This window comes from Cyprinodon variegatus, unplaced genomic scaffold (assembly GCF_000732505.1).
Source record: "Cyprinodon variegatus isolate N-32 unplaced genomic scaffold, C_variegatus-1.0 Scaffold72, whole genome shotgun sequence".
Lineage (NCBI taxonomy): Eukaryota > Metazoa > Chordata > Actinopteri > Cyprinodontiformes > Cyprinodontidae > Cyprinodon > Cyprinodon variegatus.
In genome coordinates this window covers 671,936-685,053 of record NW_015150525.1, presented here as the reverse complement: position 1 = coordinate 685,053, position 13,118 = coordinate 671,936, and the positions used below count along the sequence as shown (strand labels likewise).

The window sequence follows — 13,118 nt, the reverse complement described above, 5'->3', positions numbered from 1 at the left end:
CATCTATTTCTAACAAAGGCTTTCTTTTTTATTTGTGATTGATCAGTTCACAGATATTTTACTACCATTATTTGCTATTTACTAGTGTTGCACCGATACCAGCACAAAAAATGGTGGTATCAGTATCGGTGAGTACCAACAAATAGGGCACTGATACCATTTTGAGAGCCAAAAGTTTATTCAACTGTTGTCACCCATTCCTGGTAGGCAATAAAACTTCTACCGGATTCTCTTTGTATTAGTCTTTTTCCTGCTTCGCAACGGTAGGCGGCCGCTTGACAAAGCCATGATGGCAATTATTTTACATCCAAGTAGGATGCAGTTCTTCATATATACACACACATCAATTTCAAACAGATGGTATTGGTATCAGCCAATACTACACAGCCAGGTATTGGGTATCGGGGCCAAAAAATGGCTTTGGTGCAACACTACTATTTACTAAAGGGCTTTTTATGAAATTACATTTTTTTTTGTTTCGATTTGTTTTGAAAAATGTGTTTATTAGCTCATAATCCAGTTCCTTATCTTTCCTGCAGAGCTCGCTCAAAACTGTGAGTTCTACAAGAACGCTGATGTCAGGCCTCCTTTTACCTACGCCTCTCTTATACGCCATGTAAGTACGGCCATCTTATCTGTCGGACCTGTCCCTCTGCTGGCGTCCTCCTCTCATGTCCCACGTCTCCATCTTTGTCCAGGCCATCCTGGAGTCCCCAGACAGACAGCTGACTCTAAACGAGATCTACAACTGGTTTACACGAAAGTTTGCATATTTCAGGAGAAATACTGCCACATGGAAGGTAAGATTATGGTAGGAATAGATGAAATTTTTAAGAAGTTGAGTTTTTTTCTTCTCTTTCCTCTGATCGTGTTACTCTTGGCATATTGCTTTTTAATTTATAGATTTTATCAGTGGAAATGTAAAAATCACACAACAGCTAACGGGGTTACAGTTTTTTAAAGATGTAGGACAGTAGCAGCCATTGAAAATGGCCCCTCCCAGTAAAAACGGCAGCTGAATGGCAGCCAACTGCCCTGCAACTCCCAGCTAAATCCCCTCCAACTTCCAGCCACTGACCTTCTCCTGGACATGCATATGTTTTTACTCCGACTTCACCCTTTCACTGAATTGCAGGGCTGACCAGGAGATAACGCTTCTCTTTAGATCTTAATGTCCACAAATTATGACGGAAAGAATATTTTAGTACAAAACTACAGCCAGGTAAAGCTTTACTTTCGTTTTTTTATTTTATTTTATAAAAGAAGGAAGGTGGAAATATTGTGTTTGGGTGTTTAGATGGTAAAAGTTTAATATCCGCAGAGGGACACCCCAGAAAAGTCTTCTTCTTTCTAAAGGTATGTCCAAGTTTATGACAAAATGTAAAAAGTATACATTTTTTGTGACAGTTTCAAACCTAAAACTTTGCTTATAAGAGAGGGAATGACAGAAAATAAAGGAAAGAAGAAAAGAGCAGCTTTCTGATGATGGCTCTAACAAAGGAGAGCTGGGAGTGATGATAGAAGGTTAAGAGACAAAGGTTCCAGGAATATCTTTACCCCCTCATTTGGCTTTTATGAATTTTAACTATTAATGCCCAGGCTCTGTTTCCTCCTTCATTCATCTAAAGGACCTTTAAATATAGCCCGGGCATGGCGTTATGTATTTATGTAGCAGCCTGGTGAGTCAAACGGGGCCGCAGAGATGTATGTCCTTTAATAAGTCGTTATATTTCATGAGCGGAGCGACCGTGTCAGGCGCTGGAAGTTACCAACCAGAGACAGAGAATGGCAGAAAATGGGGAAAGAAGGAGAGCGAGGGAAGAAAATCTAATCATAGTCATTTAAAGTTTATACATAGTAGAGCTTTAAGATTTTGAAAGCAAGAAAAAAGCCTCAGGTGTTTCCCTTATTAGTGTAGCATTACTTGGTTTAGTGTAGTTTGTGATGTTGCACCGATACCAGTATCGGGAGGTTTCTTGAGGACCCAAATGCAGAGACGTGTGAAGATAGATCTGATAGATTTGATTGGTAACTGAGGCAGAAATCCAAAAAGCAAAAAATACAAACAATAAAACACCAAAAACCTTCAGGGAAAACTTACATGGGGAGCCAGAGAAGAGGAAATAACAATCAGCAACAACAAGGAACCAGCACTGAGTGACTGCAGAGGGCAACAAAACAAAGGAGGGACTAATGAGCTGAATAAGGAGCAGGTGTGAGCAGAACTAACTAGAAGGAAGCCGAGGGGAAAGGAAACAAACACAAGGGGGCGACAGAGAGTAACTAAAGACTGCTAGAATATAATGGAAAATAAACCAAAGAACAAAACAGAACAACTGATGACAGAAACCTAAAAACTCAGAGTCAAAAATGGGGAGAACCATAACAAATGCTGCACAGCCAGGTATCGGGTGTCAGTATCAGGGCCAAAAAATGGCATCGGTGCAACATTAGTAGTTTTTTTTTTATTAGTATTAATTCTCTGGCTGTAGATGGGGTCAGCATCTCCTAAGCTGTGGTGCTCAGCACTTGTTGAACGGCATGCTCTGTTGCTGCTTCCATTTTGAAGTGTAGCTAAAATAATTGGTCCTTTGCTTTAGGTTTATAATCCAAGGAAACAGGAAGTCAGGGAAGAAATCTAATTAGAAACGGAAGAAAACAATTAATTTCTGTGTTTTTTAGGAACTGCCAATGTATAGTAGCTGCACACTTTCTTCATTTCTTCACCGTATCCTTCTCTTCCCTCGGTTCTTCCTTGTGTCCTTCTATCCATGCTTCCTTTCTTTTTAGTCATTGTGTACTTCCTTTTTTTCTTTCTTTCTTTCCTACCCTCTCAATAAGAAAATACTACAAACCATGACAATTAGAATTACCAGGTTCTGGGTGATTAATCGATTATATCAATTAATTGTTAAAAGTTAATGAAGGTCACTATTTGCTGTTAGATGTGGACTGATAAATGATAAATAGCTCAGTATGTGATGCCACTAGCTGCAAATATTTAGTTTGTTGTGAAACATGATTATTTCACAGCATTTTTCCACAGCCTGAATATCTTTGGCTTTAAAATGAAGGTCACCCAGAAAGGATGATGGAAATAAAAGCTTGTTTCTGAAAGTAAAAAAAAAAATATATATATATATATATGTATATATATATATAAGATATAAGGAAACAGGAACCTATTAGGCTACTGAATAAAAAAACTATTTATAAATGATTTCCATGGTAAAGAGATATAAAGCTGTCATCAATAGACAGAATATGTTGCTCCAACATCCTGTTAGATTATTCACCTCTTCAATACAGTTTTATTTTGTTTATCCCATTGTTAATCCACCTTAACACCACCTTAGAGTAACATTTCCTCCTTTGAAACAAGCTTAACACCCTGAAATCGATTTAATGTAATCATATTTATTTATCTTTCTTTGCAGTTAAAGCTTTACCTCTGAATAAATCCCTCCCTCCTGTTTGCCCCCCCCCCATCTCTCAGCCCAGAAGGGAGTGGAGATGAGTGGCACATGTGCTGTGACCCACTGTAAATGACTGCTAATGTTTTAACTGGGAGAATTAGGCTTTCATCACGGAGACGAATGCAAATAACACGGCAACGGCGCCGGCGTCTGCGGCGTGTTTGTGCTGTTGTGTGCGAGTGTGTTTGCACTGTCAGGGTGGCAGGCGGAGATTGGGGTCAGACTCATTTACAAAACTTAGCATCACGGCTCGGGGCTGGAGGAGGAGGGGTGGGGGGGTTCCTCCTCTGATTATGGCTGTGTGTGATTACGACTGTGCTGGCGACTCTCTGTGTACGCCTCTTTGGGTGTGTGTGTGTGTGTGTGTGTGTGTAATTACGGCAAGGAGTGATGCACGCCTGGCCTGTCCCTCCCTCTCGGCTTAGAACAGCGTGTCAGAGAGAATATTCAGGATTTAATTATAGACGAATTAAAATTGGTAATGAAATTGGGCATGAACAAACTACAAATAGCAGATGAAAAGGGAGGCCTGTCCCTGGGGGGGGGGGGCTGAGACGGAGATAGCGGTGTGCCTTCCTGCCTGCTCGGCTGTCTGAGTGTGTGTGTGTGCAGATGATGACTGATTAGAAACAAGATAAAATAACCCTGCTAGAAAACTCTCTGCTTCATATTTACTCTCTTCAGGGAGCGACAGGAGGACGTTAAGGGGGATTGGATGGAAAAACATCAATAAAAGTTCAAACTTAAGTCTTTTTCTATCTCCAGAACGCCGTGCGCCACAACCTGAGTCTGCACAAGTGCTTCGTTCGCGTTGAGAACGTGAAGGGGGCCGTGTGGACCGTGGACGAAGTCGAATACCAAAAGAGGAGACCACCAAAGATGACCGGGTGAGTGAGGAGACTACCAGCTTATGGGCGCCGGCATCATGATTGCCCTAAAACGGATCGGCTAATGTTACCCAGAGCTTCTGGTTTGCGATGCATCCGCTCGCTTCTACGTGTTCCTCCTTATTTGTAAGCAGCTGCATGAGATGCAAGGTGGCAGGAAAAAAAGCTTGTTAGCGTGTGTGTAAACAGATGTTTCCTTCCAACCATGGGGGATAATGACGCACCTGCACGCCAGATATCAGACACTTTCACACGTCTGTTTCAAGCAGCTGTTTACAATCCGCCCATGTTTCTGTCTAGAGTATTTCTGAGGTTTGTCACACTGTTTAATTGAGGTGACATCTTTTCACATGTGTGCACAAGCTGCAGTTTAATGTCTCCCTCCTTCCTCTTCTGTCTCGCTGCAGAAGTCCCACTCTGGTGAAAAACATGATTTCAGGCCTGGGTTTCGGATCCCTAAACGCCAGCTACCAGGTAACATTTATTTCTGGATCTTTTTTTCCTTTTGAAACACACTTAGCTGCTGCTAATAATCACTATCTCAATGAGATTTTGGAAACTTTGGAAATTAGAAATTAGACTCTCAATCTGTAGAGAAAAAAGAAAATTATTTTGTTTAAGTTTAAGCATGAAAAATTAAAGACTAGTGAACTGCAGTAGGATTAAAAAAGAAAAAAATAATTTCTAAGCAAACGTTATACATTAATCAGATGGAAAAAATATGAATATAATACACCATTTAGTCTATTATTCGTTTACATCCCTGGTTGGAAAGTATTTCATGAATTAAGATTAGCTTAAAAAGGGATGGGATCGCTTTCAAGAAAGGGACGGCGAAAAAGCTTTACAGACAAACGAGGGATGAAACCAGCAAAGAGTGAAAGTAAACTGACAGAAAATGAAGAGACATATGCAAAAAAGAAAGGTAGATTACAGGTGAACTGACTCAGATCGTTTGTGAAATAATAATAATAATAATAAATCCAATTTGTACCGCACTTTTCATTAACAAAAATCTCAAAGTGCTACACAGTGCCAATAAAATCAAAGATAAAAATCAACATCATAAAAATCATGTGGAGGCAGAATAGGCTTGCTTAAATAAAAAAGTCTTCAAGCCTCCAAATGGAATGAAATGACAAGAAAAGCAGCAGCTGGATGTGATTGGACTGATTACACAGAAAACGAACCAACAAAACCACCACTGAACTGGAACAAAAGATCTTAGTAAACAAAACAAAAAAACTGAAAGAAAAAGACACTAAAGACAAAAATAGAGAGCAAGAGAAAAGGCCTTATCAATATGGAAAGAGCCAAAAAACAAAAACAAAACACATCTCCTGAAAGTGAACATTAAAACTCCAAATAAAGAGATAAAAGTAAACGAAAAAAAGATTAAAATTCAAAATAAAAAGGTAAAATAACACATAAAAGTAAAAAAATAAAAAGAGATTGACTGATATCCAAATTACTGCTACGAATCTTAAAATGTGCTCTACTTTATAGTCTGAGGAGCCCCTTCTCCTTATGATCACAGCAGCTTCTCTTTGGGGGCCTGTTTATTCCAGCAGAAGATGGAAACATTCACTTCTGACCATCTTTGCTGTCGCTGACTGAAAAGCCACCCCACAGCATGTACCTGCCACCACCATGCTTCCCAGTAGTGATTGTGGGTTCACATGGCTCTTTTGAGTCATCTGAGTTGTTTGATGTGTCAAAAAATAGGCAAATAGGCCTTTACCACTTCTTATAAACAGAAGGCAATTTAAGCATTTTCCTTTTTGATGATTAGTGGAACACAGAGGCTTAAAAAAAAAGCTTTCAAACCCAGAATGAAAAATGAAGATGTGTAAAATTCTAACTCTACATCAGCTCTTTCTTATAATTAGTTGATTCCCTCACTGCTATTACACCGCCTGCCTCCACCCACACATCAGCTCTCACTTTCATGCCCGATCTCACAGCGCGCTCACCTCAATAACTTCGCCTCAGCGCCGGTTTTCTGTCAGATGAGCATACCCCGTCAGTCCATCATACCCGTAGCCAATACGCATGCGCAAGACGTCACGTTTGCAATTAATCCCTTTAATTTTGTACGAAAAATAAACTTTAAACTACCTCATTTATGTATCCATTTAGTCATGTACAAAAAAAACTATTTAAGGTGAGATCACCATACACTTCAAAAAATACCAGAAAGTAAGTAATTAAATTGTTTTTTTGTACATGAGTAAAGGAATACACGCCCATTGAGGTAGTTTAAAGTTTATTTTTAGCACAAAACTAAAGGATAAATGTGTTTTGACTATGAGTCTGCCGGTCTGACCAGGTATGCTCATCTGTCATATCAGACAGAACTCAGGCGCACCGGATGCACCTCTGCTGCAGGGATGATTATAGCATCGAGCAGTTAAGGTTCCTGCATAAAATGATGATCCTGTGATCCAGCATTTAGATGTGAGCTCCCAGATTAAAGACGGAAGCTGCTCATGCTGGCTTTGTTGACTCGTCTTCTGCAGACACAGATGTTGCACTGATGTTTCTGTTTCTCATAGCATCCCTGTTCAGACTTCAGCGTGATCACACACTTTTTTGACAGGGTCCAATAAGAGCAACTCTTAAGGCAGAAAGCACTGTATATAAGTGCCCCCTAGTGGTAAAAACATGAGATGACTACGAGCTGAAATGAGCTCTTCATGCCATTTATTCGTTAGAGGATTTTTTTTTTTGTATGTGAGGTCAAAAATTACAGATTTCATTAGAAAGAGTTGATTTAATTTATAAAAATAAATAAAATGTTTGTGTGTGTGTGTGTGTGTGTGTGTGTGTAGGCGGCTCTAGCAGAGAGCAGTTTGTCTCTGCTGAACAGCCCCCCTCTGGTGACCCCTCCGTCTGCAGCCAGCCTAAACATGCTGCATGTGGGTCACGACGATGTCAGCTCCACCGTGGAGCAGGTCAACAGCAACGGCAGCTGCAGCCCAACGCTCAGCCCTCAGCAGTACAGGTAGGACGCCTCGCAGCAACGCACTGGTTGGGGATGAAGAAAGTTTCTAGAAACACAGTTTAGGAAAAATGATCTTGCTGAGGTAAAAACACAGGGAGGTTAACTAATAATTGTTTTTGTGCAATTCAAAATTATGCAAACTGCAAAAACTGATCTGAAAATGAAAAATGATCTTAATTTTATTGTATTTGTCCTTAATTTGAGGAGCTAAATGAGATAATCTGCCAGTGGAGTGGGTATTTTTTTAGGCTTACAATAAAAGAATAAATTATTTCCTGTAAAGTCTATTCAGGTGAATTGCATAACACATTACTAAATGCTGCATGCCCTCAATCACCGGTCTTTTCTCCGCGCTGCAGCCACCCAGTGCACGTGAAGGAGGAGCCCACCGAGGTGGAGGAGGACAGCCGACCAGTATCCCTCCTGGCCGGCGTCACACACAGCCTGCCGTTGCCAAGCGACGAGCGTGACCTGGAGGAAGATCTTCCTACCGAGGAGCTGGAGTAGGACCGGATCAAAGGGGCCGCTCTAAGATCAGTCCTTAGCGCTCTTTAATCAGCGTAAAGAGGAGAGAAAAAAACAGCATCCGTACACTTACAGAGAAAAGAGGAAAAAAAAAAAAAAGTTTTTTTTTTTTTTTAGTTTGTTTTAAAGAGAGTTCGAACAACAGAGAATGACATTGAGAAACTCTAAAACAGGGTTTAGATGACTTTTGTTACGTTCAGCCGCAAAAAAACATGACTGTGGAGCACTGCTTTACCTCCCCCGCCCCCCCACCTCCTCCCCCCAGCTCAGAGGTGTAACACCACTTTGTTCAGATACACTTTCTCCCAAAACCTGTGCACGCACACATGCACACACGTATAATTGTTTACCTGTCAAAACCACACCTGGGTGGAAAAACAAACATGTCTTGGGGACGAAACAAAAAAAAAATAAATAAGAAATAGCTCCCATGAGTCTCGGATGTTCGCTCCTCATCCCACCTGACAGAGGCGCCTTTCCTCTCTGCTGAGGAGGAACACTGATGTGCGTTTGAAAGAAGACATGCACAACACATAGGATCATGTGTATATAGATTTAGTGAGGTCACCCGGGGGGGGCAGGACACCTCTTCTTCCCTCCCCTCTTCGAGTCAGACTTTTGTCATCAAACGCTTTGATATGAGAGGAATAAAAACGGGAGGAGGAAGAAGGACGGCGTCGCCCTGCTCCCTATCTAGGCCTCCGTCAGCATCGGGACGTTTTTTCTTTTCTTTTTTTAAACTATTTACTTCTCCTTAGAAGAAAACAAGACATTTTTTTCCTACAATTACCACAGCCCACCCCTCCCCAACAAAGACTGCAGGAAAAGGTGCTCTTCTTCTTCTGCTCTCCATCGCAGATGAGCTTCGGACACTTTGGAGGGGAAGAAGAAATGACGGGAGGCAGCGAGAGACGAGGGAGGAAGTGTCTACAGAAGCTTTGTGACAAAAAAAAGAAAAAACTGTCTGTGATTTTGAGAAATAAGAGAAAAAAAAGTGTGGTAGCTTTTGTCATTTTATTTCAATGTTTTTTTTGTTTGTTTTTATTACCTTTGATGATCAATATTCCCAATATGGGTTCGGATGTTTGTCTGTTTTTTTATTTTTGTCGTAAAGGTTGTTTGATTTGCTCCTGTTGTTCGCACCATTCCAAATAAGCGTCGGCAAAATAACGAGTAGAGATTCTCTTATTTTTGTTCTGTTTTTTTTTTATTTTAAAGATGCGCAGTATTGTCCCCAAACATCCTGCCCCTCAACAGCTTTTCTCTCCCAAGTAAAGCAGGAAAAGAAAATTGGAAATAGCACTTAAAGAGTTCCCATTAACCACCAAACTTGTTTTTATTTCAACTCTTTTTTTTTTAAGTTGTGTATTTACTTAAGATGTATCTGTAATGCTTTAAAAAAAAAACAAAAGTATATATATAAATATATATATCTGCAGTCAGAGAATACCTCATCCCACAAAGGTTCTTCCCAGAACTGTGTCCAAATTGATTAAGAAGAAGTAAGGGGAGATATTCCTTAGGTGGGACACTAAATGTGGCGACTCTGCTCAGCCTCAGTTCAAAGCTCTGTGGTTGTAATTGTTACTGTGTAGAAGCTCTCTGCGATTCACTGTGTGAGTTTGTGTTTTCCAGGAAATAGCACGCTAGACTTTATTTTTCCTTTCTTTGTTTCCTTTGGGCGTTGAAGCGTAACTTTTCTCTACAGTTTCAAACCAAATTTGAAGCATTTTTTTTTACTTTAATCTAATATCCTCTTTGCCATGTTCCAGGTTTTTTTTTTCCTTTTTTCTTGTTGTTTTATTTTAATTTTTTTGTTACAGGTTACCAAAGAAATACGTAGAAAACCAAAAACCCTGTGCTTTATTTTACCCTTTTGTTCTTTTTGTAGTTTTATTTCCTCTTTAAAGAAAAAACAAAAGAGAGAAAATGGGCCAAAAGATAAGAATCACATTTTTTTTTTTTTCTGTAATGATACAGACATGAGCGTTGTTTCCTAAACTTGTAACGGATCATTCCAAAAAACCAAAGTGTGTAAAACAAGCTTGGATTTTAGGAACGACTAGAGGTCAGGTTGGAGGCCAAAAATGGAGACAGTTTGCACGGTTCCTCCTAAAATATACAATACAGATAGAAGAAAAGTGACTCACTTTTATCCCAAATCTTGAACAAATACATCCCAAAAACTTGTCTCTATTAATTTTTTTTTTCAATATTGGCAGGTATCCGATCAAAAAAGAGGAACAAAATAAATATTTCATTGAAGTTCACTTAAGAGGACGTGAACCTCAGCAGGCCTCAAAAAGGGACACCGTCTAACAACGAGAAATTACTCCAAATAAGTATGAAACATGGAAGAAACAACCCAGGGACACATTTCTAGTTTAGGGTGGGTTTTCTTTTCTGATTTTTTATTTTTTAGTTAAGGCCAAACTACATGTTTGTTTTCATAACCTTTCCAAGGATTTTATGTTTAAACAGGATATCTTCTTGTTACTAAAGAGACAAAGTGCAAAACTCAAAGCTGGCAGGTAGAGATGCTTACAAAAAAAAATAAAAATAACCAAAAAATAAGACTACCTCCTTTTCAAAATTGTTCAACACAAAGTCAGAGGGAATCTAAACTCTCTACTCTTCCTCCACAATAACACCAAGAATGCCAAAACTGTGGTTACACCGACTTTACAACAACGGTAGCCCGATATTAGGAGACATCCAGCTGTGAGATTACTGTTGAATATTGTGATGCTATTGATTCCAACTGACTCGCCTTTTTCTTTACTCTTTCCGTTTCCATCATCCCAACATTCCTGTCACCTATAAGGAGCTTTTTTAGGATCTCAGTCTCTATGATCTTTATTATAAAACACAGGGAAGCTCCAAGTTTGAATTCATACCTGCAGAAATACCGTAGACTAACAAACATCCGGTCTTTTTTTGTGATTGCGACAACATCCGCATTTTTTCAAACTATTTTTAAGGTGACTTCCTTTTTATTTCAATTGAATCCAGAAAAAAAAGGTTCATCTTTTTATAAAAACGACTACCTCTCTGTTAGCTGCATCTTGCAAAGAAATATATTATTATTATTTCACCAGATCAGCAAAGTTTTGCTGTTAATTTCATAACAAAACCCATTGTTATTGGTTATTACCAGAAAGGTACAAAGACCCAGTCTACAAAAACAATCAAGGTCATTGAATCTGTAAAACTCACCACTACTAGTCAGATCTAAACCAGGAGGAACCGCTGGCGTCCAGAAACTAGTCGATTACTTATGCTTTAAGGTACACCTGTAAACAACTGTTTTATAAATAAACCTAGATTGTTCACAGGTCACATTGCTTTCTTTAGCTTGGCATAACATGATGCATTCTGTATATTAATGCTTGGCTTGTCTCTTTAATGTTTCTTGTTTTTTATTTTTATTTTTTTTCTTGTTGTAGAGCTTTCAACCTGGATTCCTATTCTGTATCGCTAATGCTGAATATATGTATTTATCACATTAAGTGCTGCAGGTATCTTGGTTTTCCTTTTTTTTTTTTTCCTTTATTGTTTCCATTTTTTTTTTATTTCATAAAAACGTCTGGGACGCATTTTTTTAAGTGTATTATCAAAAAGAAAAAAAGGAAAAGAATTGAATTTAGGTCAGTGGTTTAGGAACACCTGTTTGTATATTTATCTTAGCTAGATCTATTTTGATACCTTTTTGTCTCTGTATGGCATTTATGCATTTTTAAAGAAAAAAAAAAAAAAGCAAAACAAATGGAAAATGAACTAAAAAGTTTCTTCAGTGTTTATTGATACCTCAGATGGACTTTTTTTTTCTCTCAAAGACAGGACCAAAACCTCTAAAAAGAAGATGAGAAAAAGGAAAAAAAATAAGATAATGTAGCCCCTCTCTTGCTTTAAAGAAAAAAAAAGTATTGCTGTTGGTACTTTCCGATGCCAACATGTGACGCCTCCCTCTAAACCCCTGACCCCCCGTCATTCCTGTGCCGAACTCCGACCCGCAGAGCTGCCAATCTTCTGCAGGAGCCAAGGGCCCGAGTCAGAAACCAAACAGGTGGGGACTCGCTGCAAACTGTTTCTCCAAGTCGAGCGAAAGGCGGATTAATGACTGACACTGTTGCTTTTTTTGTTGTTTTTAGTATTATTTGTTGTTGTTGTTATGATACTCCTCCTTTTCCTCAAAACCAAAACGTGGAGTGGCTCTTTGAGATGCAGCTCTGACTACCAAAGGCATTGTGAGCCAACCATGCTTTAGTCCAAACTCCTGAACTGTAACCAAAACCAATGTCACAACTTTAACCAACCAAAAAAAAAAAAAAAAACCACAGAGCTACTTCCAAATCTCTTCATCTACATCTCTAGCCGCCCTCACTGATAGCAGCTTCCCCTCATCCGGTCCACGTCCCTTTTTGGCCTGCGTCCTGATGAGTGATTGGACAGTTCTGAGGCATCATGGGAGGGGAAAGGGACGCTCAAAGTGGAGCTTTTTTTTTGCCTGATGGTATTATTACATAGACAGCCAGATTTTGATGGAACTACCACTTTAACGATCCTCTGGTTAAACCTTAGGAATGTGTGTACATTTACAGCAGTGACTCTCTTTCTTGATTCTTAGTTGAGTTGACCTGTTTACCTCTTTATTCCTTTGGTTTTTGTTTTTTTCTTGTTACGTTTCTTGTTGTTTGAAAGTGTGACCCGAGGAAGAGGCGGGAGCAGGGACCTGGGCGGTTGCTTTAGACAGACAGACAGACGATGAGCCCGCGGCCCTCCGACCCTCCTCCCCCCGGGGTAGCCATGTAATGCCAGTCACTGCCCTTTTCCTTCATGCTGTATAAAAACACACACATATATCTGTGTATTTGTAACCTGAATCTTCTTGTGTCTGTTCATGCAGACAATAAAAAAAAAACTGTACAGTAGGTCTAGTTGCATGTAATCTGTACTAATTATTGACAATGGCATTATAAAATGCAATAAAATACTTATTACACTGTCTGAGGCTGCATCCGCATTTCTCCTGTTGATGTCCTCACCGGGGTTACCATAGTTTACTGGACACTGAAATGGAGAAAACATTTTCCCTAACTGAAATAAAAACAGTTTTAAGAAGAAGGGCTGGAATGAAAATAATATTTTTGTCATGAAACAGAAAAGAAACGAGAAAAAATGTATGAAAACAAGCTTTTTTTTTTTAACCAACCCCCGAAAAGTTGC

The 13,118-nt window shown here is 39.4% G+C and overlaps 1 protein-coding gene across 3 annotated transcripts in view; it reads left to right on the top strand.

Moving 5' to 3' along the window:
* foxp4 (forkhead box P4) overlaps positions 1 to 12,227 on the top strand; it is a 138,062-nt gene extending 125,835 nt beyond the window's left edge. For all 3 annotated transcript variants that reach the window (XM_015372452.1, XM_015372451.1, XM_015372450.1), the window contains 6 exons: positions 540 to 616; positions 699 to 800; positions 4,242 to 4,363; positions 4,771 to 4,837; positions 7,195 to 7,367; positions 7,727 to 12,227. In XM_015372452.1, the coding sequence (XP_015227938.1) occupies positions 540 to 616; positions 699 to 800; positions 4,242 to 4,363; positions 4,771 to 4,837; positions 7,195 to 7,367; positions 7,727 to 7,874 (689 nt within the window). In that variant the 3' untranslated portion in view covers positions 7,875 to 12,227. The remainder of the gene's footprint in view (positions 1 to 539; positions 617 to 698; positions 801 to 4,241; positions 4,364 to 4,770; positions 4,838 to 7,194; positions 7,368 to 7,726) is intronic.
* Positions 12,228 to 13,118: the final 891 nt, after the last annotated feature.